Here is a 21,505-nt window from a genome sequence, read left to right on the forward strand (position 1 = left end):
GCTCTGATGGTCCTAGAGACCTCCACGCCTAGACTGGGGAGTTAATCCCTCCCTTCCTTGCTATAAAACGTCTACCTTTACATTTCCAACCCTCACAATCAGTCCTGATAACAATTCTTCACTATTGTATCACAAGTATCAGCCCTTTATTTTTAAAGGAAACCTTGTATTGCTGTTCAAGATACAGTAGTGGATCATGGGTAAATTCTCGTTCCCACGGGAGACTTGGGTCCGATTAGCAGCCACTGCTCTTCCTGCACAGCTACCACTTGTGTCAGTGGAAGCTTGCTGTCTCCATGATGCTGGAATGGGAAGCATGTGTTCCATTGTGCATGGGGTCGCTGGTATTGGGGGTCTGCTTGTCATCAGCAGCTAACAACAGCAAAGATACACCAAGAAGTGAGCACAGATCATTGATACAACTCAAATCTTTAACATCAAAACGGGTGACAGAAATGTGTTAAAGCCTGTGCGGAAAACTTGCAAGATGGTGAAGAACAAGGCAATTCCGTCAAGTTCTGGCTCTCACAGGTTTCATTGTATACTCAAATCAAAACCCAAACTCAGTGCAGGGAGTTGGGTCTGATTCGTAGGGACCCTGCATAGGGCTTCCGAGGCTGTAAATCTTTATGGGAACAGCCAGCTTCATCTTTCTTCTATGAAGTGGCTGGTGGGTTTGAACTGACAACCTTGTGGTTAGTTGTTGTTAAGTACTTACTGTGAAGTCACTTCCGACTCATAGTGACCACCCTGTACAGAGTTTCCGAGGCTGCAAATCTTTACGGGAGCAGAAAGACTTATCTTTCTCCCGCGGAACAGCTGGTAGTTTTGAACTGCTGACCTTGAGGTTAGCAGCCCGATTCGTAACTACTATGCTACCAGAGTGCTTATTATTCTACAGTGCCATACAGTTGGATGGAGTCCTGGTGTGCACTGTGGGTTAATGCGCCAGACTGCAAAGCCGTATGAACTGCGATGTTTGCGGTTCAAGCTCACCAGCTGCTCCTTGGAAACCCTATACAGGGTCGCTATGGGTCAGAATCGACTCAATGGCACTTAACAACAACAACATACAGCTGGATGAAGTTTTTCACCAGCTGAACACAGGTGTAACCATTAACCAGGTAAAGAACAACATACTCCCTAGTTCCCACCCCAAGCCTCAGCCACAACCTGCTCTCCCTGCCCCAGGGGTAACCTGACTACCAGAGATGAATGAGTGATTTTGAACTTCATGTAACTGGAATCCTGTCTGCTGCTTTCATCTGACATTGCAGTAGTGAAATTTATCCATGCTGTTGCCCAGTATCACTGTAGAATGATCAGCTCTGCTCTTGATGGACATGTGGGTGGTATCTCACTTTTGGGCTACGTTAGTGGCGTCCTGGCACTGTGGGTTAATGTGCTGGACTGCAAAGTTGGTTTGAACCGCAAGGTCAGTGCAGTTCAAGCTTACCAGTTGCTCCTCTGAAACCCCGTACAACGTCGCATTGGATCCATGGCACATAACAGTAACAGCAGCAGTGGTAGGGAAGATTTTGGAACTCTACTTTTGATGTGCATTTATATTACAATAGGGCAGGATTGTTAGTAGGTTTTGCCAGACTCTTCTCACAAGTGTTTGTAATGATTTACACTCCTATCAGCAGTGTGTTCATTTTCCCCCCTGACTTTTTTGACATTCTAACCATTCTGGTAAGGATCTCTAGTAGCAGTAGTAGTAGTGGGTTATGCCTTGGGCTGCTAACCACAAGGCCAGTGGTTTGAATCCATCAGGTGTTCTAACGGGAGAAAGATGAGGCTTTCTGCTTCCATAAAGATTTATAGCCTCGGAAACCCGATATAGGGTCACTATGAGTTAGAAAAGACTCCATGGCATACCACCACCACCAACCATTCTGTTCAGTGTATAGGAGTTTAAATTCACACTGATCCCATGATTTAAGTGATGAGTGACTTTTCATAGAATCCCTGGCTCTTTGGACATCCTTGTGAAATTCTTGTCTTTTTCCTATTGATTGCATCTCTTTATATGTCATGGATTCTCTCTCTTCAGTGGTGAGATATAGTGCAGACATGTTCTTCCCTTCTGTGGCTTGCCTTTTCTTTTCTTCTAATAGTGATTTTTGATCACTAAAGTACCTAGTTATCACATAATCCAACATAATCCACTCGACCTTTGGAGTCCCTGGGTGATGCAAACAGTTAATATGCTTGGCCACTAACCAAAAGGTTGTAGGTTCATGTCCATCAAAAAGTCTGGTGATCTACTTTTGAAGACCCAGCCATTGAAAACCCTGTGGATTTACTCTCACACACATGGGGGCAACGTGAGTCAGAACCAACATGTCAACTGTTGTCATTGTAATTTGTTCTTTGTGTGTTCTTTACGAAATCTCTGCTTATTCTCAAGTCATGAAGATATTTTCCTATTTATTTTCTAGAAGCTTTTTTTTTTTTTTTTAATGTTTTATTGTGAATTATGTGATAGTTTAAATGGGAGAACATTAGTTTTACATTCATTCTACCGTATATCGTTTCATTGCTATGGTTACAATCCCCTCCATGCATCATCAACTAACCATGCATCATCAGATATAACCCTGCAAGCCTGCCCCCTGGTCGTCAGCACACAGCCCCTCTCCCTCTCTGGGTCTAAAGTCCCCAGCTGCTCCATCTCTCCGTCATCATCTCTGCCTCCATCTCAGGTATCACTGCTTCTCTGGGTAGGGTCCCGCTCTCTGCTCTTCTCCCTCTAGAAGCATTCTTGTTTTACCATTCACATGTGAATCTGATCTACCAGGAGTTGACTTTTTTTTTTTATGTATGGTATGAGCTGAGGACCAAGATTCAGGTATTGCTCCCCGTAAATGTTCAAAATGCCTAGCAGCGTTTATTGATAAGATCATCCTGTGCCCATGCCATGTCTGTGTGGATCGGTTTTTGGACTCTGTCTTGTTCTGTAGGTCTGCCTGTCTCTCCTGCTGCTGGTACCATACAATCTGCATTATCTTTGGCATCTACGTTTGGATAGTTGATGATGTAATTCTTCCCAGTTTGTTCTTTATCTTTAAGGTTGCCTTGGTGGTTATACTTGGTTCTTTGCATTTTCATAGAACATTTAGAAACAGTTTTTCAGTTTCCACACACACACACACACACACACACACACACCCCTGCCGAGATTTTGATTGGCATTACACTGAATCTGTGGGTTAATTTGACTACAGTGAACACCTCTGTAAGTATGTCTTTGCTTGCACTTCTGATTATATTCATGGAAGGGACCCCAGATATGGGTCTGGACATTTTTACTTATACCTTTCTTCCATGCTTGATATGCATAGCCCAGTTACTTTCCAAAAGCTGGGTGTAAGCTAGTTTTGTTTTTACCCTCCACAGCAAGTCCCCAGATTCGCTGATCTGATAGGTGAAAATGCATCTCATTACTTTAATATTTCTTTGTGCGGTGAATGCCGTGCCTGGGTCTTTGTAAGTTGCTTCTGATTCTTACTGAATTACAATGCGAGCTGTAAGAGTTAGATAGAACTCAAGGGACAGCCTTGTTTTTCCAGGTCTCCCAACTTTTCTACCTTTACAAGGTGAAGCTCATCACTTTTCTAGTGCTTTCTCCAAAAACCAAGCCAACTGCTGTCAAGTCAACTGTGACTCCTAACCAACCTATATACAGAATAGAACTGCTGCCTTATAGGATTTCTGAGATTGTAAATCTTTACGGAAGCCGACTTTTTTATCACAGAGTGGCTGGTGGAGTTGAACCATTGACTCTTTGATCATCAGTCTGGTCTTAACCTACTGTACCATTAGGGGTTTTGCTTCTGTTGGTAGGTGCCATCGAGTCGGTTCTGATTCATAGCGACTCTGTATAGGGTTTCTGAGGCTGTAAATATGGGAGCAGAAAGCTTAACTGGCCATGGAGCAACTGGTGGGCTTGAACTGTTGACCTTGTGGTTAACAGCCCAGTGTTTATCCTACATCGCCACCAGCCTTCCTTCGTTTTCTTTGTTTGTTTTAGGTCTCAAGTAATGGAAAGGAGTCCTGATGTGGCATTATAGGATAAGCACTTGACCATAAAATCAGTTTGAACCACAAGGTCAGTGGTTCAAACTTACCAGCTGCACCTCGGAAACCCTATATAGGATCACTATGAGTTGGAATAGACTCAACGTCACTTAACAACAACAAAATAATGGAAAAGGAGCCTTGGTAACATAGTAGGTTACGTGTTGGGCTGCTAATCGCAAAGTCAGCTGTTTAAATCCACCAGCTGCTCCTTGGGAGCAAAATGAGGCTTTCTGTTCCCATAAAGATTTACAGCTTTGGAAACCCGATGCAGGCTTGCTATGAGTTGAAATCAACTCGATGGCACACAGCAGCAGGAAGTAATGGAGAAGAAGCCTGGTGTGGTGCTGTAGGGTAAGCATTGGACTGTTAACCACAAAGTTAAGTGGTCAAACCCACCAGCCACTCCTTGGAAACCCTATACAGGGTTGTTGAGTCGGAACTGACTTGACTTAGCACTTAGCAACAGTCATGGAAAAGACTTGATTTCTACTGACAGGTTTCTACCTTATGTTGGCTCTGGCTTTCGCTAGTTTTGCTGTATAAGAAAGTGGGCAGTAGCTCATTCTCAGACATTACAGACATCTCAGTGGGAGTTTGAAGGTCATTTTTATCAGCGGGTACTCACCTGCTGTCACAGAAATGCTCAAGTCCCATGTCCGAGCTCTGGGTGATAACCCTGAACAGTCTTGATGATAGACCTCAGTAGCAATTTGTAAAATATAATTAAAAAACATCCTTGTTCCAGGTTTGGCTCTGATGGGGTCTTTGGTAGTGGTCTGGTGGGGAAATCCTGTAAATGTGATTTTCCCCTTTTCAAGGCTGAGTGGTGAAGGGTGAGAGGCAGAATGAGGCAAGTCCTTGGCAAGAACCACACTAATCGAAGTTGCTAGTTGATGTGCAGTCGATTCTGACTCACAGTGACCCTGTATAGGGTTTACGAGGAGTGGCTAGTGAGTTTGAACCACCGACCTTGCAGTTCAAACTAACATTGTGGTTCAGTGCTTATCCTACAGTGCCACAATAGGACTTTTGTCTTGATGTAGTTGTTGTATTGTTACGTGCTAGCAAGTTGGTTTCGATTCATATATAAAGTTTCCCAGGAGTAGCTGGTGAGTTTGAACCGCCGAACTTGAGGTTCGAACCGACCTTGGAGTCTAGTGCTTATCCTCAGGACTCCAAGACCCCAGAAAAGATCTCGGCCCTCCTACCTTAGCCCTAACTGATCATGACCTTGCTCCATCTTGTTGTTGTTAAGTGCCGTGGAGTTGGTTCCGACTCATAGTGACTCTGCACAGGATTTGTGAGGCTGCACATCTTTATGGGAGCAGAAAGTCTCATCTTTCTCCCGTGAAACAGCTGGTCGTTTTGAACTGCTGACCCTGAGATTTGCAGCCCGATTAGTAAGCACTACACTACCAGGGCTCCTTAGTCCACATTTACTGCATACCATCAGACCAACTCCTTGTTCTGTAAAGAGCGTTTTATTGATATCCAGCAGCCTCCTATGAAGTATCCCCGACTGTTTGAAAAATTGACCTCAAATATGTTATCATTTGGATTCCTGGTGTGGTGCTGTGGGTTAATGCGCCAGATTGCAAAGTCATTTGAACTACAAGGTCAGAGGTTCAAGCTCACCAGAAGCTTCTTGGAAACCATATACAGGGTTGCTATGGGTCAGAACTGACTTAACAACAATATTATCATTTGACCCATTCAAGAAAAAGCCAGCCAACCCTGTTCCTAGGGGTGGAGACAGATAATAAAAGGAACTAACCTACTGAGTAGATTAGCTCAGGGAAGTGCTATGTGGGAAAGTCAGTCTGGGAAGGGTGTGGTGGGCAGGGTGGGTTGCAGTTTCACCTGGGGTCATTAGGGAAGGCTGCCTTTATCAAATTGGAGCTGTCAAAAGAGGTGTGAAAGAGGGAGAAACAGTCTTGGGATGCTAGTTCATGTCTCTGTTTGGCAAAGTGGTTAAAGAGGTTGAGGTTGCTAACTGAAAGGTCAGCGGTTCAAACCCACCAGCCACTCTGTGGGAGAAAGCTGTGGCAGTCTGCTTCCAGCTCTGGAAACCCTGTGGGCCATTCCTATTCTCCTCTAAGACCACCATGAATCTGACTTCACTGCATGGGGCAGTGGTTTGGGGATGGGTGGTGTTAATAGCGAATGCACTCGGTAGGCAGAGCCAGCCCTTTATGTTTGCAGCAAAATGCTTGCCCACTGTGCCAACAGGACTCCTTTTTACCTACCCACCATAATTCATCAAGTCCCCCTCCTGACTCTTGCCAGCAGGTACACCAAATATCTACCTCATAGCTTCTTGAGGCAGCCACGGCGGCTGTACCCATTAAAGAGGAAGGACTGAACTGCCTGTTGCGGCAACATGTCGTTAGGCACCATTGAGTTGATTCCGATACACGTTGACAGAGTAGCGCTGCTCCCAAGGATTTTCAAGGCTGTGACCTTTTAGAAGCAGATGGCCAGGCCTTTCTTCTGAGGTGCCTGTGGGTGAGTTTGAACTGCCAACCTTCTGCTAGTAGCGTGCTTAATTGTTGCACTGCCCAGGGACTTCCTGTAATAACAGCTGATGTTTACACCACTGTTACTCATCATACCAGACGGTGTTGTAAGCATTCACCTAATATCTCTCCATCAGCCCCATGAGGTAGATGTTACCCCATCTTGAAGCCTGGGAAAATTAAGAAAATTGACCACAGTCTAGGGCAGTGGGCATGGGAACCAGTCCTTCCCCTCTCCCGGGTCCCATCTGTGCCCCTGTCATCCCCATCCCAATGCCAGCATCGAGGAAGCTTCAGCCTATTGATAGATATCTTCTTCCGTCAATTTGACTCATAGGGTTTCTGAAGCTGTGAATGTTTATGGAACCCTAGTGACGTCCTACACAGAGGGTGTAGGATGAAGACTTCTTCCCTCTCACTTGGTATTTTGAGCTACTACATCCATAAGTATAAGGAGCTCTGGTAGTATAGTGGTTACGAATCGGGCTGCGAACCTTAAGGTCAGCAGTTCAAAACTACCAGCTGTTCCCGTGGGAGAAAGATGAGGCTTTCTGCTTCCGTAAAGATTTACAACCTCGGAAACCCTGTTCAGGGTCACTGTGAGTCGGAACCGGCACATAACAACAACAACAACAGTGACATTGGTGGGTTCTGTGTTGGGCTGTTAACCGAAAAGCAGTTTGATTTTACCAACCAACTCTTCAGGAGAAAGATGAGGCTTTCAGCTCCTGTAGATAACAGGGTTGGAACTGACTCAACGGCATAAACAACAAAAAAATCTTTACGGGAGCAAAAAGCATCATTTTTCTCCTGTGACGCGAAGCCTTGTGGTTCGCAGTCCAGTGCTTATCCTACAGAGCCACCAATGCTCCCGAAACCATTTCCTGTGGAGTCTGTTCTAACTCATGGTGACCCCACTTGTGTCGGGGTAGAACTGTGCTCTGTAGGGCTTGCATTGGCTGTTTTTTCAGATATTGCTCACCAGGCCTTCAGTGGGCAGCCCAGTATAGTAACCATTTGTACCATCTTCACCAATACCAGTTGCCAGTTGTGGATTTGGACTCATGGTGACCCCAGTGTGCAGAGTAAGAACTGCTCCATAAGCTCCTCAAGGATCTGACTTTTCAGAAGTAGTTCACCAGGCCTTTCTTCTGAGGTGCCTCTGGGTGCGTTTGAACCATCCACTTTTTGTCTAGATGTCGAATGCTGGACCGATAGCACCCCCTAGAGACTTCTCAACAACAATATATAGTCCTGGTGTGGTGCTGTAGGATAAAGCACTTGACCACATGATTGACTTGAATCACAAGTTGGTGGTTCAAACCCACTAGCTGCTCCTCAGAAATGCTATACAGGGTCTCTGAGTTGGAACTGACTCGATGGCACTTAACAACAACAGGGAGTTCGCTGCATCTCTCTGGGATTCCTAAATTAAACCTAGGCTGAAACCCTAGACAGGGTTGCTGTGAATCAGAACCTACTCGATGGCATTTAACAACAGTTTAAGTGGAAAAACCCAAAAAATTCTATTCTTCAGCCACATTCTGAGAGCTGCCAAATTGTACATTGCAGATGCTATGACCCTTACCACCCCCCCTGTTTCCCTCCTCACTTGGAATGGTGCTGTTATTATTTATTTATAGTTAAAAGATGAATTTGTTTTTGTGGCCCAGAACATACCACACAGGAGAATTATGTAGCTTAACAATGTTTACGTGCACAGTTTAGTGACATGGATGACATTTTCAGTTGTGCAGTCCTTCTCACCCTCCTTTTCTGAGTTGGTCTCATTAACATAAAATCGCTGCCCCACAAAGCTCTTATCTAACCTTTTGAGTTGCTGTTGTTAATTTGATCCCATGTTGTTGTTGTTGGTAAGTGCCATTGAGTCAATTCCGACCCCTAACGACCCTGTGTAGGGTTTCCGAGGAGAGCTGGTGAGCTTGAGCTGCCGATATTGCAGTTCAAAGCGACTTTGCAGTCCAGTGCATTAACCTCCATAGCACTAGATCTTAAAAGAGGACCATGTGCCAAGCAGATGTTCATTCAGCCTTCAGACTCCAGAAAGTCTGGATTCTATCTGCCTCATTTATTTTGACCCATCCCCATCTGATGGACACACAGGTTGTGTCCAGCTTGCTCAGGTGACAGGCGGTGGTGTATCGGGGAATAGTCTCTGTGGTCACATTTGACTCGTGAAAGGCAGAGACAGATAGCTGGGCCTTGGAGTCGTTCTGAATTTCCATCTCAGCTCTGCCCCCTTTGTCTCCTCCAGGAGGAGGCTAATGAGAAGGGTCAGGGGACTTCTTGAGTATCTCCTGCATTGGGTGATTAGGAGGTAGAGGTGTTTTGGTTTTATCGAGAATGATAACAAAAGGATAGTTACATAGTGTTCTAGCTTTGTATCATCCTGGGTCTTAGCTTCTAAGGCTGAGGTGGGGAACCTTTTTAAGTTGGCTTCGCTTTCAGCATGCAAGGCTGTATCATCAGTATGTCCGTCATTAGCATGTTAATGAGTCTTCCTCCAATCCTGATGCCATGTTCATTGTATCATCCAGCTTCTTGAATTCCTAGATCAATATACAGATTGAATAAGTATGGTGAAAGAATACAACCCTGGTGGTGCACACCTTTCCTAATTCCCTTGTTCTATTTGAACAACTGCCTCTAGGTCTATGTACAGGTTCCTCATGAACCACAATTAAGTGTCCTGGAATACTCATGCTTGGCAATGTTGTGCATAGCTTCTCAGGATCTACACAATGAAAAGCCTTTGCATAGTCAATAAAGCACAGGCAAACATCTTTCTGGTATTCTCTGCTTTCAGCCAAGATCCATCTGATGTCAGCAATGATATCCCTCGTTCCACATCCTCTTCTGAATCCTGTCTGCACCCCTGGCAGCTTCCTGTCACGTACAGCTGCAGCCGTTTTTGAATGATCTTTGGCAAACAAAAAAAAGCTCTTAGATTTATTGAATTTCAAGGCCTGCCTGACGTTGCCTTGGCAAGGCCAGACCAAATGATTTTCCTGGATTATATGGCCCGCAGGCTGGATGTTCCCACCCCTGTTCTAAGGTGTCAAAGTGAGATTGCTGTTGTTAGGTGCCCAAGTGGCAATTCTGACTCATAGATCCCACGTGACAGTGTAGAACTGCTCTGTTGGGATTTCTGTGGGAGCTCGGTGGTGTACGGTAAGACCAAACAGAGAACGACATGGTCAGTGGTTCAAGCCCACTAGCCACTCTGCGACGGGAAAGATGAGGCTGTATGCACCTGCAAAGATGTACAGCCTTGGAAATCCTCTAAGAGCCAGTATGAGTTGAACAGACTCAACCACACTTAACAACAAATAGGATTTTCTAGGTTGTCATCTTTGCAGAAGCAGATCTGACAGGCCTTTCTCTCATTGAGAGACTGGATGGGTTCGAACCACCTACCTTTTGGTTAGCAATCGAACACTTAACCATTGCACCACCAGGGCGTATTGTCAAGTGAGGCATTGTGGGTTTGCTTCCAGACCACTGCAAGCAAGCGAGAGAGGAGATTGCGAACAAGCGACAGCCCGTTTTTTCCCTGATGTATAAAAAAGTTACGATTAGGCATTGAACTCCTATCCTCAAAGTTGGCAATTAAAATCTACCAACCTTTCTTCAGGAGAACGATGAGGCTGTCTTTCCAAGATTTACAGTCTCTAGAAACCCTAGTAGGGTCTCTGATTTGGAATCAACCCCATGGCAGTGGATTTGGTTGGATTTGGTAATCTCAGCAAATTTATGCACAACAGAACAAAACTGCTCAGTCCTGCACCATTGTTGCTATCACTGTGTCAGTTGATCTCCTTGGGGGTCTTCCTCTTTTTCTCTGACCCTCCACATTTCTAAGGACTGGTCCCTGCTGACAACAAGTCCAAAGCAAGAGAGACAAAGTCTCACCAACCATCCTCACTTCTAAGGAACATTCTGGCTGAACTTCATCCAAGACAGATTTGTTTGTTCTTCCGGCAGTCTTTGGTACTTTTAATATTCTTCTCCAATACCCTAATTCAACTACATTGATTCTTCTACAGTCTTCCTTATTCATTGCACAACTTTCACATGCTTGGGTCAGGTGCACCTTAGTCCTCAAACTGACAGCCTTGTTCTTTAACACTTTAAAAAGGGCTTTTTTTTTCTGCAGCAGATTTGCTAAAGCAGTATTCCAAAAACGTGATACCAGCCATTCCTCCCACAGCACTCTGCTTCTCATCTGGGTTCAAGAATTCATTGCCGTGGCCACGCACAGCTCAGCTTCCGTACTCACGGTTAGGGAGTTGATTAGGAAAGCTAACAGGTTATACAGTCCCAGTCAAGACAGCCTCTTCTCAACCTTGCTCACAGGCAGGCCTTTCTCTGCCCAGCTAAGGTTACAAAGCTCTTTAAGATGGGCTTGATAACTGCCCACAACATACCCACTCCACCATAATACTCAGCCTGAAGGCACTTGGCTCTGGGTTGGTGGGTCAGCAAATGTAGCTCCCCAACTTAATTGACTGGAGGCACCCCATTCTGCATGCAGACCTCTTGCCCAAAGTGTCACTCAGCTTTACTTGCTCTGTGGACTGGGAAGCCCACCGCGCTGTCTTGTGCTCTGACTCTTGGTTCTGCTGCAGTTGCTCCTCTGCCACTTCTCTGACATCACAACTCTGTGTATCTGGGTTGAGGAGGTTCAACATGAAGGGCTCTCGGGGTCCAAAGAATGTGTTGCACTCCTGACTTTTCTTTTTGATGGTATAGTGAGTTTCCCTCCTCCCACTTCTTGCTTCTGAGATGCCTCATTTTATACCCACTTTAGAGTTCCAAGGTTTCACCAATAGCCCTGTTAACAATCACTCACAACTGAATCACAATCCTATCAGCATCCTCTCCCTCCTTTCCTTACCGAGACCCATCAGGAAAAAGTTGTTTGGTGTGAGTTACAAGGCCTATAAATAGAACGGCCATATGAAGTAATCCACAGCCCCGCAGGCCACCTCTGATTTTTCTAGTCATTGTCCCTTTCATATTTCAAGGATTAACTTTTCCCTACACAGTCATTTTAACTGAGCACACTCATGAAAGCTTGTAAGCCAGCCACTTCATGCCTTCATCTCCTCCCATTTTAGATATCCAATTTCTAAATTTCCCATCCCTATCAATCCAGAGACATCCTGGTGTGGAGTTGGCAGTTCACAAGGCTGGCAGTTCAAACCCACCAGTAGCTCATTTGACATCCTATACAGGGTCGTCATGAGTCAGAACTGATTTGATGGCAATTAGCAAACAACGGCAACATCAACCCAGTATTCTGGAGACAAACATGTTTCTTTGATGTGAAGAATCTTCATTCTAGTTGGAACTTTGAGCATCTGCATCTATAAGCAAAGTCCAGTGCAGAGAAAGCCACCAAAATCGTACCAGCTCACAGTATCAAACATCTCTCTTGATTAGATTGGATTCTGGTCACTTCAGCCCTAGCCATTCTCACTACATGAAATGGGTACCAGCTACAAGGTTGGGAATCCACACACTAGACCAGCTGGCCCGTCACACTCTCATAGCCCCAGTGGACTTGATTGGTGCCTGTAGGCTCAGAAGGCCACACAATTCCCTAAACTTTCAGACCCGCCAGCCCTTCGTCTTCTCTTTCAGTCTGTCTCTTCATTGCTGCACTCTCCACTCAAGTGGACCCAAGTGGTGAAGTGAGCATACCAGGCTGTCTGCTTACTGGCTCCCATTAACTTTCAGTCCTAGAAGCTGGTTTTCTCTGATGGGCACAGACTTTTCCTGACTACTTGATGGAAATGCAAAAAAGCTAGTCTCTCCCCCCCCCCCCTCCACACACACACACACAACTGTATGCCTTCCCTTCTCAGGCAAATCTATTCTCAGCAGTTTTGGGTGGGACTCAGGTTTCTATTTAAGCCCTTTACTCTACAAAAACTTAAAACAAAAAACGTTTCTTCCAGGAAAATTCTAACTCCCCTTTTAGCCAATCCAATCAAGTATAGGCTGAAGGCCACTTACGAACTCTCTGTAATCAAGATCCCCAATAACCATTTTTTATCACACATGAGTATATGGCCTTGGGCCTTAAATAGGCCCTGCCCCCCCCTTTCAGCCAACTAATATATATGGTTGGGCTTTTATCCCAGGGGACTCCAGTAGCAGCTTTTCTCCTCTCAGCTTCAGCAATAACATCTCTTACATTCCTTTGAACCATTACAGCTAACAACCATTATAGTTAACAACCTTCAAAGTAACCTCACCAACAGTTTTACTTCTTATCTCCCATTCTTTTACAAAACCCCATACTTTTAGGAGTCTGGAGTCATTGCAAAAAAACCAGCTTCTTTCTGACAGCAGCTGTAAAAATAATGACACCACCCATTCCTCCCACAGGCCTCTTGACTCTTCATCTGGGTTTGAGAATTCATGATAGTGGTCACACAGAACTCAGACAGTTAAGGGGTTTATGAGGGAAGTTAACGGGGTACAAATCAGCGTCAGAAACACTCAGGGCACAGTCAGGACAACCTCTCCTCTGCCATGCCCACAGGCAGGCTTCTCTCTGGCCCTTGGTCGGGCCTCTGCCCAGCTCTGGCAATGTTGTTGTTAAGTGCCATGGAATCGTTTCTGACTCATAGCGACACTATGGTTTCCGAGGAGTGGCTGGTGAGTTTGAACTCAGTTCAAACTGCTCTGTGCTTGCTGTCCAGGTCCAGTGCTTATCCTTCAGCACCACACCAGGACTCACCTGGGCTGATGGGAGTGGGCAATTTAGAAATCTAAGATGGGAGGAGATAAAGGCATTAAATGGCTGGATGTTGGCAATGTTACAAAGCTCTTTTAGGATGTTGATAAATGCCCGCAGGGCACCCCACCCCACCCCACCAAAAGCCTCAGCCTGAGGCACTCAGCTCTGGCTCTGTGGGTCAGCTCACCTAGCTTCCCCACTAAAGGGCCTAGAAGCACACCACTCAGCCAACAAGTCTCCTGCCCAAAGACACTCAGCTTTCCTTGCTCCATGGGCTGGGAAGTCCCCTGCTCTGTCTGTGCTCTGGTTCTTAGCTCTGCTACACCTCTCCTCTGTCACTCCTCCAGCGTCACAGCTCTCGGTGTCTGGGTTGAGGAGTTTAAAAGCACAGGTTTCTTGGGGTCTAAAAGATGCACTTCTCTCCAGACTCACTCTTCTTGATAGTAGTGAGAGCCGCCTCCTGCTTCTGAGATGGCTCATTTTATACCCATGTGAGCGTTCCAAGTTTTCACAGTTAGCCCTGTTAACAATCACTCACAACTGAATCATAATCCTATCTGCATCCTCTCCTTTATTTTCTTACCTAGATCCATCAAAAAAAGTTGTTCGATGGGAGTTACAGAAACTCTGGCTTGAAGGGTCATGTGAAGTAATCCACAATACTTAAAATATATTGCCTGATGGCTGTTTCCCATGAGCATTGATTGTGGATCCAAGCAAAATGAAGTCTTTGACAACTTCATTCATTTCTCCATTTATCATGATGTTATTTATTGGTCCAGGTGTGAGGATTTTTGTTGTCTTTACATTGAGGTGCCATCCATACAGAAAACTGTAATCTTTGATCTTCATCAGTATTTTAAATCTTCCTTGCTTCCAGCAAGCAAGGTTGTATCACCTGCATATCACTGGTTGTTAATGAGTCATTCTCCAATCCATATAATCTAGCTTTCCAGATCATTTCCTCATTCTACAGATGGAATAAATACCTGACACAAAACATTCAGTATTCCCTTTTTCAGTTCTAATGACTGCCTCCTGGTCTATGTACAGGTTCCTCATGAGCACAATTAAGTGTTCTGGAATTCCCATTCCTTACAATGTTATACATGATTTGTTATGAACCATACAGTGGAAAGCCTTTGCATAGTTAATAAAGCACAAGTAAACATCTTTCTGGTATTCTCTGCTTTCAGCTAAGAGATATCTCTAGTTCCACATCTTCTGAATTTCTGGCAGCTTTCTGTCAGTGTACTGCTGCAAATGTTTTTGAATTCTTTTCAGCAAAGTTGGACTTGCATATAATGTTAATGATATAGTTCGATGATGTCCGCATTTTGTTGGGTTACTTTTCTTTGGACTGGGTACAAATATGGATCTTTTCCAGTTGGTTGGCCAGATAGCTGTCTTCCAAATTTCTTGGCATAGATAAGTAAGTGCCTCCAGCATCAGTTTATTGAAAGATTTCTGTTTGTATTCTATCAATTTCTGGAGTGTTATTTTTTGCCAATGCCTTGAAGTGCACCATTGGATCTTGATCATAGCTACCTCATAAAATAATTGAATTCTGACCCGTTCTTTCTGGTATAGTGGCTGTATCCCTTCATCTTCTTTTGGTGTTTCCAGTGTCATTCAGTATTTTGCCCATGTTGTTCTTAAGAGCCATCGAGTCGGTTCTGACCCATAGCGACCCTGTAGAGGGTTTCCGAGGAGCTCACAGAATCCTTCAATATTACAATCTCTGAGGCTTGGTTTTTTGCCTTCAATTCTTTCAGCTTGAGAAATGCTGAGCATGTTCTTCCTTTTTGGTTTTTCTAACTCCAGGTCTTTGCACATTTCATTGTAATAACGTTATCTTTTGAGCTGCCTTTTGAAATTTGTGTTTAGCTCTTTTGTTTCATCATTTCTTCCAGTCACGTTAGCGTTTCTATGTTTAAGAGCAAATTTCAGAGTCACTTCTGACATCTATTTTGGTCTTTTGTGTCTTTCCCATAATTTTAATGACCTTTTGCTTTCTTTATGTCTGATGTTCTTGATGTCATCCTACAGTTTTTCTGGTCTTTGGTCATTCGTGTCTAATGCATCAAATCTGTTCTTGAGATGGTCTCTAAGTTCAGGTGAGATATTCGCAAGGTCATGGTGGAGTCCTGGTGTGGTGCTGTGGGTTAATTCACTGACTGCAAGGTTGGTTTGAACTTAAGGTCAGTGTTTCAAGCTTATCAGCTGTTCCTCAGAAACCTTATACAGGGCTCCTATCAGTCGGACCCGACTCCACAGCACTTTAACAACAATAATACTCAAGGTCATATTTTGGCTCTTGGGGATTTGTTTTAATTTTCTTTAACATCAGTCTGAATTTCCATAAGAGCATTGGTGGTCTTTTCCACATCTGCCCTGGTCTTGTTTTAACTGATGATATGGAGCTTTTCCATAGTTCTTCCCACAGATATAGTCAATTTGATTCTTGTGTATTCCATCTGGTGAGGTCCCTGTGTATAGTTGCCATTTATGTTATTGAGAAAAGGGATTTGCAATGAGTAAGTCGTTGGTCTTGCAAAATTCTGTAATGCGGTCTCCAGTATATTGTATATCACCAAGACCATATTTTCCAATTACTGATCCTTCCTCTCTGTTTCCAAGTTTTGCATTCCAATCACCAGTAATTATCAGTGCACCTTGATGGCATAGTTGGTCAATTTCGGACTGAAGAAGTTGGTAGAATTCTTCAATTTCATCATTACTAGCTTTAGTGGTTGTTGTGTAAATTTGAATAATTGTGGTATTAACTGGTTTTCCTTGTTAGGTATATGGATATTATCCTATCACAGACAGCATTGGACTTCAACATAGATCTTGAAATTGCTCTTTTTGACCATGAGTATGATGCTATTCCTCTTCTATTTGTCACTCTTGGTATAATAAACCATATGATTGTCCAGTTAAGCATGGCCAATACCAGTCCATTTTAGCTCACTAACATCTGGGATATTGATCTTTTTGTGTTTCATTTCATTTTGACTTTCATTGTTCCTAGGTTTATACTTCGTACAGTCCATGTTTTGATTATTAATGGATGTTGCAGCTGTTTCTTTTCAGTTTGCCCCATCAGAAAATGAAGACCCTGAAAGCTTTTCTCCATTCATGTCATTTATGGTCATAGAGGCAGCTCTTTCCCAGTCATATTTTAAGTGTCTTCCAACCTGAGGGGCTCATCTTCTGGCTCTATATTTGATAGTGTTCTATGGCTATATATTGTTGGTTCTGAAGTGCATGGGGTCACTATGAGTCGGTTCCGACTCGATGGCACCTGACAACAAATTGCCATGACTAAGATTTTCAGTGGCTATGTAGAGCTGTAGATTAATGCGCTGGACTGCAAAGTCTGTTTGAACCTTAAGGGTCGGCGGTTTAAGCTCACCAGCTGCTCCTTGGAAAACCTAGACAGAGTTGCTGTGAGTCGGAACTGACTGGACGGCACTTAACAACAACAATAACAGACATTCAGAAGTAGTCCGCCCCTCCTCCTTCCTAGTCTGACTTAGTCTGGATATTCTGCTGAAACCTGTCCACCATGGGTGATCCTGATGGTGTTTCAAATGCTGGTGGCATAGCTTTCACTATCACAAAAACATGTAAGCTGTCACAATATGACAAATGGACAGATGTGAGAATGACCAAAATAGGACACAGAGACAGAGTGAGCACAAGCTGTTGGAAAAAGCGGTGCCGATTGACTTGCTCTGTGCAGAGTTGCTGCCAACCTTCAATTTGTAAAAAGTGCAATAAAATAAAGTGAGGTATGCCTGTCATGTTTTGTAGCTGGTATGGGGGCCTCCGACCACCAGGGGGAGCTGTGGATCAGGGTTGGGGGAGGTGAAACTTGGGAATCCTGCTCGGAGTCCAGGCCTGGGCAAAAGGGAGAGAGAGTGATACCCCTCCTCACCTCCCCAGATTGGTCCTTGGGTTTCCAGCAAAGCCTGTAGAGAGACTGGGAACTCCCAAGCTTGACTGAAGTCATTTCCCCATAGACTCCTAGGCCTATACCCCTGTTGGGGGAGGGGTTGGGTGTCAGGAGCCAGGGGCTGTACACTTAGACCCCAAGTGTCACAGTCGAGGCTCAGCAAACCAGCACAGATGGAGGCTCTGGGGGCATTAGGATGGACTGTCACTTCCCCCCCATCTGACTGACAACCTAAGGGTACGTATTTCTAGGGTAGGGGCTGTATCACCTGCTCTGCGAATCCTAATAGGTAATCGCTCTCCCCCTTTAATACAATGATATGGTAAGATACAGCACAAAAAGTTTGCCACTTGAATCATTTCTAAGTGCACAGCTCAGTACCTTAATGATCTTCATCGTGCTGGGCAAATACCACCATTCTTTCCAAACCTTTCCAATCACGCCAAACAAACTGTATACCTCTTAATCAATAACTCCCCATTTTCACTTCCCCCAGACTCTGGTAGCCACTCATCCACTTTGTATGCATGAATTTGCCTGTTCAAGATTTTTTGTTATTGTTAAGTACCTTCCAGTCGGGGTTCCTACCCACAGTGACCCCGTATAGGGTTTCTGAGGAGTGTCTGGTGAGTTTGAACCACCGACCTTGTGGTTCAAACTGACCTTGCAGCTGAGTTCTTATCCTACAGCTCCACACCAGGATGTTGTTGTTGTTGTTAAGTGCCATCAAGTCGGTTCCGACCCATAGCGACCCTGTGTAGGGTTTCCAAGGAGTGGCTGGTGAGCTTGAACTGCCGACTTTGCAGTTCAAACTACAGTCTGACGCATTAATGCACAGCGCCACACCAGGACTAGCTCATGTTATAAATGGGGTCATATGATTTTTGTGTCTGATCTATGTCAGCTTGATGTAGGTAGCCTTCATCCGTATTGTAGCCTGAGTTTGAGCTTCATGTCTATGTATGTCTTCATGACTAATGTACCACAGTGTAGCTGCACACTTGGGTTGTGAATCATCTGCAAGTGAACTTTGGTGCACACGTGTTTGTTTTGAGTCCTTGATTTCAGATCTCTTGGATAATTGCCCACCAGCCACGCCTCAGAAACCCTATACAGGGTTGGAGGAGGAAAAAAGTTGAAGGGACTTAACAAACACAACAGCATATTGCTGACCATATGGTGATTCTGTGTTTAACCTGACCAAGTTCCTGGGTGGTGTAAATAGTCCAAGTGCTCTGCTACTAACTGAAATGTTGGGTGGCTCGAACCCACTCAGATGCACCTCAGAAGAAAGGGCTGGCTATCTGTTTCCCATAGGTCACCACCTTGAAAACCCTATGGAGCGCAGCTAGACTCTGCACACATGGGGTCACCACAAGTGGGCATCGATTTGATAGCAGATGGTATGCTTAACTGGAGAAACTGCTATACTGTGGTCAGTTAGTCCTAAAGTGGAGTGTGGTCAGTTAGTCCTAATGTGGAGTGTGGTCAGTTAGTCCTAATTCATGCTCTCCTGTGTGACAGGTGGGGGCACTAGGGAACAGGCTAGGCAAAGTCCCTGTCTGCAGACTCCCCCTTGTGAGGGAGATGGGCATTAACTATATCAGGGAGCTGATGAATCTATTTCTAGGTTGCTGGAGATGAACTGAACTGTTTGGATCAGGTGGTTGGAGGGTCTGTCTGTGGTGGGAGTGAGAGAGGGAGGGTTCTGGAAGGAGGCCTGGGGCTGGTGCGGGCAGGGGCATTGAAGGCTGAAGGAGGCAGATGCCCCAGGGCTCTGAGTTGTTGGAAGTTTACCCTGTTTGTCTGTGAGACGGTTCTTCTGGTTGGTTGGTGATTTGGCAGGGAAGAAGGGATGGTGACTCCATGCAATGAATGCCAATCTTGTCCATCTGTTGTACCTGTTTGATAGAGGAGAAAACTAAGGCATAAGAACCATGGCCCCTCTTGGGGGGCGATCTAACTGTCTGCCCAAGCCTGGCCAGGGTGGAGTTTGGGGACAATTGTGCCCTGTGGCAGGTGGGAGCCGTTGGTGGTATCCGGGCTCTGGCAGACCTGGGGCTGCTGGGCGGTTTTCACAAGCCCAGGCAGGGGCAGGTTGGGGCCACTGGGCTTCCGCAGGGCCCAGGGCAGGAAGAGCTGGCGCTGATGTAAGCCCTTGCGCAAACCTCAGGCTGCTGGCTTCCGGAGCCCGCTCTCGAAGGAGGAAGCCGGGCCTGGTAAGCCCCAAGGACCTGCTGCCCCCAGCCTGTCCACAAGGGTGCTGGGACTGGCCACCATGGCCCTGGGTCCTGAGGGCTTGGCGCTGGAGTCGGGTGAGCCAGGTGGGACTGGGCCGGAAGGGAGACACAGAATGGCGATAGGCGGCATGTGGCTAGTGGGCTCTGCCTTCTGCCTTCTCCATTTGGGGGACTGCCCAGCCTCAGTTTCCCCACATGTACCACCAGGGTCTGGATTGGACATCTGGGGACCCTGTGCTCCTGGGACGAGATCAGTAAGCTATATACCGACTCTGGGGGGCTGGCTGGGATCTGTGAGCCTTGGTGGGCTGGGCAGGGGCCATTCTGAACTCTGAATCGCACACACCATCTGTGCGCTTTCTATAAAGCCCCGGAACTTCTATACCACCTGCAAACTGCCGCTCCCAGGGACTTAGAGAAGGTCTTCCTAAGGTGTGCCCAGAAGGTGGAGATGATTGGTCACTCTCTGCCCAGTGTACTGTAGCCCCTCCTTCAGGGTAGCTGAGAGGGCGTGATGCCATTCACAGTGTGGCAGGCTTTGGTGATCGGGCTGTTGCTATTATTGTTTATTGTCATTACTGGATTTCTCTTCCTTTGCCTAATTCTGAGGGCGGCGCTATTGTCCCCATTTTGCTGATGAGCAGACTGAGGTCAGTTGAGGGAAGTCCCTTGCCCAGGGTTCACCGGGCATCATTTGGGGCTTCAGATCGGAACCCCCATCTGGCAGCCTGGGGACTGAGGGACTGAGGGGTGTGGCATGATGAAGTGGGGTGGGAGTCAGGCAGGCACCCTGGGTGGGGAGTAGGCATGGTGGGTGGGGTATGGTCTCCACTCAGGCCCAAGTTGGTTGTCATTCTAAGCAGCAGATGTCTTCCTCCTTGTCATGCTCATTGCTCTTGTACATTCATTGACACCTCTGGTTGTGGGTCCCCACTCACTGGCGGGATGAGCAGGCATGCCCTGTCTCTGGCTCCTGGAGGTCCTTGACCCCACAGAACTTTGGCAAACTGGGAAGATCCCCTCTCTGGTGTGACTGTGGAACTGCTAAGCTTGCTGGGTGCACGGGGGTGGGTCTGCTCTGTGGCTTCCTCTGGTCGTCCGGGGTTCAACCTGGGCTGTGTCAAGCCCTGAGTCTGGCAGAGTGGCCCCAGGTCTGTTGCCGGGCCGGGGGAAGTTTCTTTGGCCTCCCTGTGGTGGGAGACATGGGGGTCTCAGGGTGGTGGGCCATGGCAGTGGCTGCCTGACAGGCGCCCCCTTCTCTTCACAGGCGAGGCCTTCCTGGGCAGCTTTGTGGCCGGCGGGATGGGGCCCTCGGCCTCAGCCCATGGCAGCCCGGTACCCCTGCCCTCTGACCTCTCCTTCCGCTCCCCCACCCCCAGCAACCTGCCCATGGTGCAGCTGTGGGCCGCCCATGCCCATGAAGGTAAGGAGTGGGCCAGGTGGGAGGGCCGAGGGCTGGGCCACTGTCCCCACACCCCTCCCGGTCACCTTGTACCGGCTCCTCCCCATGTGGCTACTGGGCCCAGCCCTAGCCGCCCACCCTCTCTGCTCCAGGTTCACCAGAGCTGTAGCTGTGCTGGCCTCCTCACTGTGCTCCAGTGGATTCCTATTCACAGCACCCCTCTAGGGCAGAGTAGAACTTCTAGTTCCTTAGGGTTTTTGAGACTGTATATCTTTATGAGAGCAAATAGCCACATCTTTCTGCCTTGGAGCAGCTGCTGGCTCTGAACTGATGATCTGTGGTTACAAGCCCAGCGCTTAGCCTATAGCACCACCAGCACTCATCAGTGCATTTCTTTTATCACAGGGCCTTTGCACGTGCTGGTCCTTTTGCTGCTGCTGTTAAGGGCTGTCTAGTCCGTTCCCACTCAATAGTGACCCTGCATAATGTTTCCAAGGAGCACCTGGTGAGCTTGAACCGCCAACCTTG

The 21,505-nt window shown here is 46.3% G+C and overlaps 1 protein-coding gene across 1 annotated transcript in view; it reads left to right on the top strand.

The window, feature by feature from the left end:
• TNRC18 (trinucleotide repeat containing 18) overlaps positions 1–21,505 on the top strand; it is a 125,661-nt gene that overhangs the window by 28,982 nt on the left and 75,174 nt on the right. The window contains 1 exon segment of the mRNA XM_006859776.1: positions 20,843–20,998. Within this exon segment, the coding sequence (XP_006859838.1) occupies positions 20,843–20,998 (156 nt within the window).

The sequence above is a fragment of the Chrysochloris asiatica genome, unplaced genomic scaffold, assembly GCF_000296735.1.
Source record: "Chrysochloris asiatica unplaced genomic scaffold, ChrAsi1.0 scaffold00034, whole genome shotgun sequence".
NCBI lineage: Eukaryota > Metazoa > Chordata > Mammalia > Afrosoricida > Chrysochloridae > Chrysochloris > Chrysochloris asiatica.